Consider the following 2604-nt stretch of genomic DNA (forward strand, 5'->3'; position numbering starts at 1 on the left):
CTTCCTGGGTTTTTTTTTTTCTTGCCTGCATTCTGGCTGGAATTGTGTTGCCAACGCTTTCTGCACCAGTTACAAGGAACAATCATAAACGTGATTAATGATGACGGCGTCCACCTTGTCTGCCTCGGAAATGCTATCTCCACGAGATTTCTCTGGGATGCACACCGCAGGCTCTGTGACTTCTCCTTCTCTTGGCCCCGTGGTCCTGCCTGAAGTGATGGCATTCGGGCCTGGAGAGGCGGGAGCCAGGTTTCAGCTCATGGCAGCCGACTCAGCTGGTACAACGAGCTGTGCTGAGGCGGCTGCGGGGTGGGGGGTGTCGGTGCCGGTTTCTACCACCCAGGAGCCCGGGGGCAGGGCTGGGAGCTGGCATTTCAGGACCCGGCCTCCTGTCCTGGGAAATGTGGGGCAGTGCTTGACTGCAGCAGAGGTCCTGGGAGGAAGAGCCAAGGAACGGCCCGCAGGAGGGAGGGAGGACAGGAAGAGGCCAGGAATCGTGATGGGGGTGTAGCTAACCTCTGTCAAGCACTTACTCTGTGCTGTGCAGGATGTTGAGTGCTTTCCGCCTGCTATGTATTAGGAGCTGCACAATTTTGAGGTTTGCTGTGATGATTCCCGTTTTGCAGATGAGGAAACCGAGGCTCTGCTCACTAACGTGTGTGAGATAGGAAGTAGCAGAGCCCTGACTTGGCTCTGGGATCTATGCTCTCACCCACTTACCTGGTGATTCTCAGACCCCACCGGGCAGGAGACTCGCCAGGGGGACTTTTACAAAGGTGCCCGGGTCCTGCCCCAGACCCATCAAATTAGAGTCTTGGGGATGGGAGCCATTTGTCAGTAACTTGCTGCCCTCCACCTGCTGGGCCAGGAGGCACAGAGCTGCAGGGACGAGCAGCCAGGCGTGTGGAGAGGAGTGAGGACCTTGGGGTAGGGGACACGCTCTTTCCCAGGGGAGATAAATTCCAGGGGTGCCATTGTCCCTGCTCAGATAGAAGCCACACACTGTCGCTGTGGCTGTCATGGGAGAACTGGGCGGCTAATGAGCTCAAATCAAGCCCCTGCCCCGACATTGTATGTTGACATGAAACAGAGGTTCAAGGCTATTTCTTCATTCTCTAAGTGTTTGCTGAGCACCTCGTATGCAGAAGATCCCGGGCAGGGTGCCGGGGACACCGTGGAACGCAGTACCAGACTCTTAGAAGCTGTCGAGTGACGATAAATTGAATAAATGAATGACTGGCTTCTGCCATACATTGAATGACCCTTTACTTGCCAAATTAAAACCTGCATCTTTCTCCCCCGTTGGGGTCAGCCATGTCCAGCTGGGAGGAAGCTGGCTCCCGGGGGAAGCGCCTGCGTTCCCAGGCCTGAGGAGGATGGAAGGGCGCCACTTGTCCCAGAACCCAGGGGCCCACAGGTGCCTGGGGCTGCTTCACAAATCCTTTCTCAGCATTGTGGCCGCACACAATGATGGGAGCTTCCTGCCCGGGCCGGGGGGATATTGAAAAGGCTGGACTTGGGCAGTAACACAGCACAGGACGTGGGGCCCTGAGACCCCACAGCCCCGGCCACAGCTCAGCTCACAGACTGTGGAGTCAAACAGCCTGGTTTCCAATGCAGACCATTGACTAGCCACCTGACCTTGGCTAGTGAGCCACAGCTGGGTGCACCGTGGCCTCCCTGTGAGCAGGCAAATGTGTGGGGTCAGTAAGTGTTTGTTTGCCACATGAGCCTCCATTTCTTCATCTGTAAAATGGGGATAATGCGTGGCTAGAGCATGTGAAGGATCACATCAAATCCTCTTTCTAGCGAGGTGAATGCTGAGCACATAGTGCGTGCTCGGCGGATGGTGGTGGTGGTGCTTTTGCTTGGCGCGAAGGGGATGGAGGCAGCCTCCTGACTGAAGTGCCTGGGCTTGCACCAGGCAGCACGGGGCGTCCCCTGCGTCTGGCACTGGCTGTGGGCGGCTGGGAGAGGGGCCCAGAAGGACTCCCTTGGTCAGAGAGCTGGGGCGAGGCCCGTGGGGGGGTGGAGAGAGTGGGGATGTCGAAAAAGAAACCACAGGGGCCTGCACTGTGGAGGGCGGGCCTGCCAGGTGTGTCGTTCAGCTGTGTAGGCAAGACCGAAAGTGAAAGGGAAACTCGCCACGGTGTGTCTAGGTGACAGTTTCCACCTCCGCCCAGACTAGACCGTAATTACCAGGCTTTAGCTACAAGCGTTCTTAGGAAAATGTGGGCCATGAACTCAGACTTTGTTTTCTCTCCTCCCTTCTGCTCCCCCTGCAGGTGACCTGGTGTCCCGAGCCATGCACCACATGCAGGGGCGCCGCCCCCTGTGTCCTGGCTCCAGCCCTGCCCGTCAGGCCCGCCAGCCTCCCCAGCCCATCACCTGGTCCCCCGACGCCCTCCACACGCTCTACTACTTCCTGAGGTGCCCACAGATGGAGTCCATGGAGAACCCCAACCTGGACCCCCCGAGAATGGCCCTGAACAATGAGCGGTAGGGATCTTCCTTGGGCTGCGCACCTGGTGGGCCAGGTGCCTGTGTGTGTGGACTGACCTGTGGCTGCCTCCCTGCCTATGAGGAGGAGGCTGGCACCGAGGG

General features: G+C 58.1%; 1 protein-coding gene across 1 annotated transcript in view; it reads left to right on the forward strand.

Annotated features, from left to right (window-relative positions):
* The window catches only part of LOC102773593 (ankyrin repeat and BTB/POZ domain-containing protein 2), a 156347-nt gene that overhangs the window by 124809 nt on the left and 28934 nt on the right, over window positions 1–2604 (forward strand). Inside the window, exon 3 of the mRNA XM_015559017.1 lies at window positions 2286–2499. Within this exon, the coding sequence (XP_015414503.1) occupies window positions 2286–2499 (214 nt within the window). The remainder of the gene's footprint in view (window positions 1–2285; window positions 2500–2604) is intronic.

The sequence above is a fragment of the Myotis davidii genome, unplaced genomic scaffold (genome assembly GCF_000327345.1).
Source record: "Myotis davidii unplaced genomic scaffold, ASM32734v1 scaffold94, whole genome shotgun sequence".
In the NCBI taxonomy this organism is placed as follows: domain Eukaryota; kingdom Metazoa; phylum Chordata; class Mammalia; order Chiroptera; family Vespertilionidae; genus Myotis; species Myotis davidii.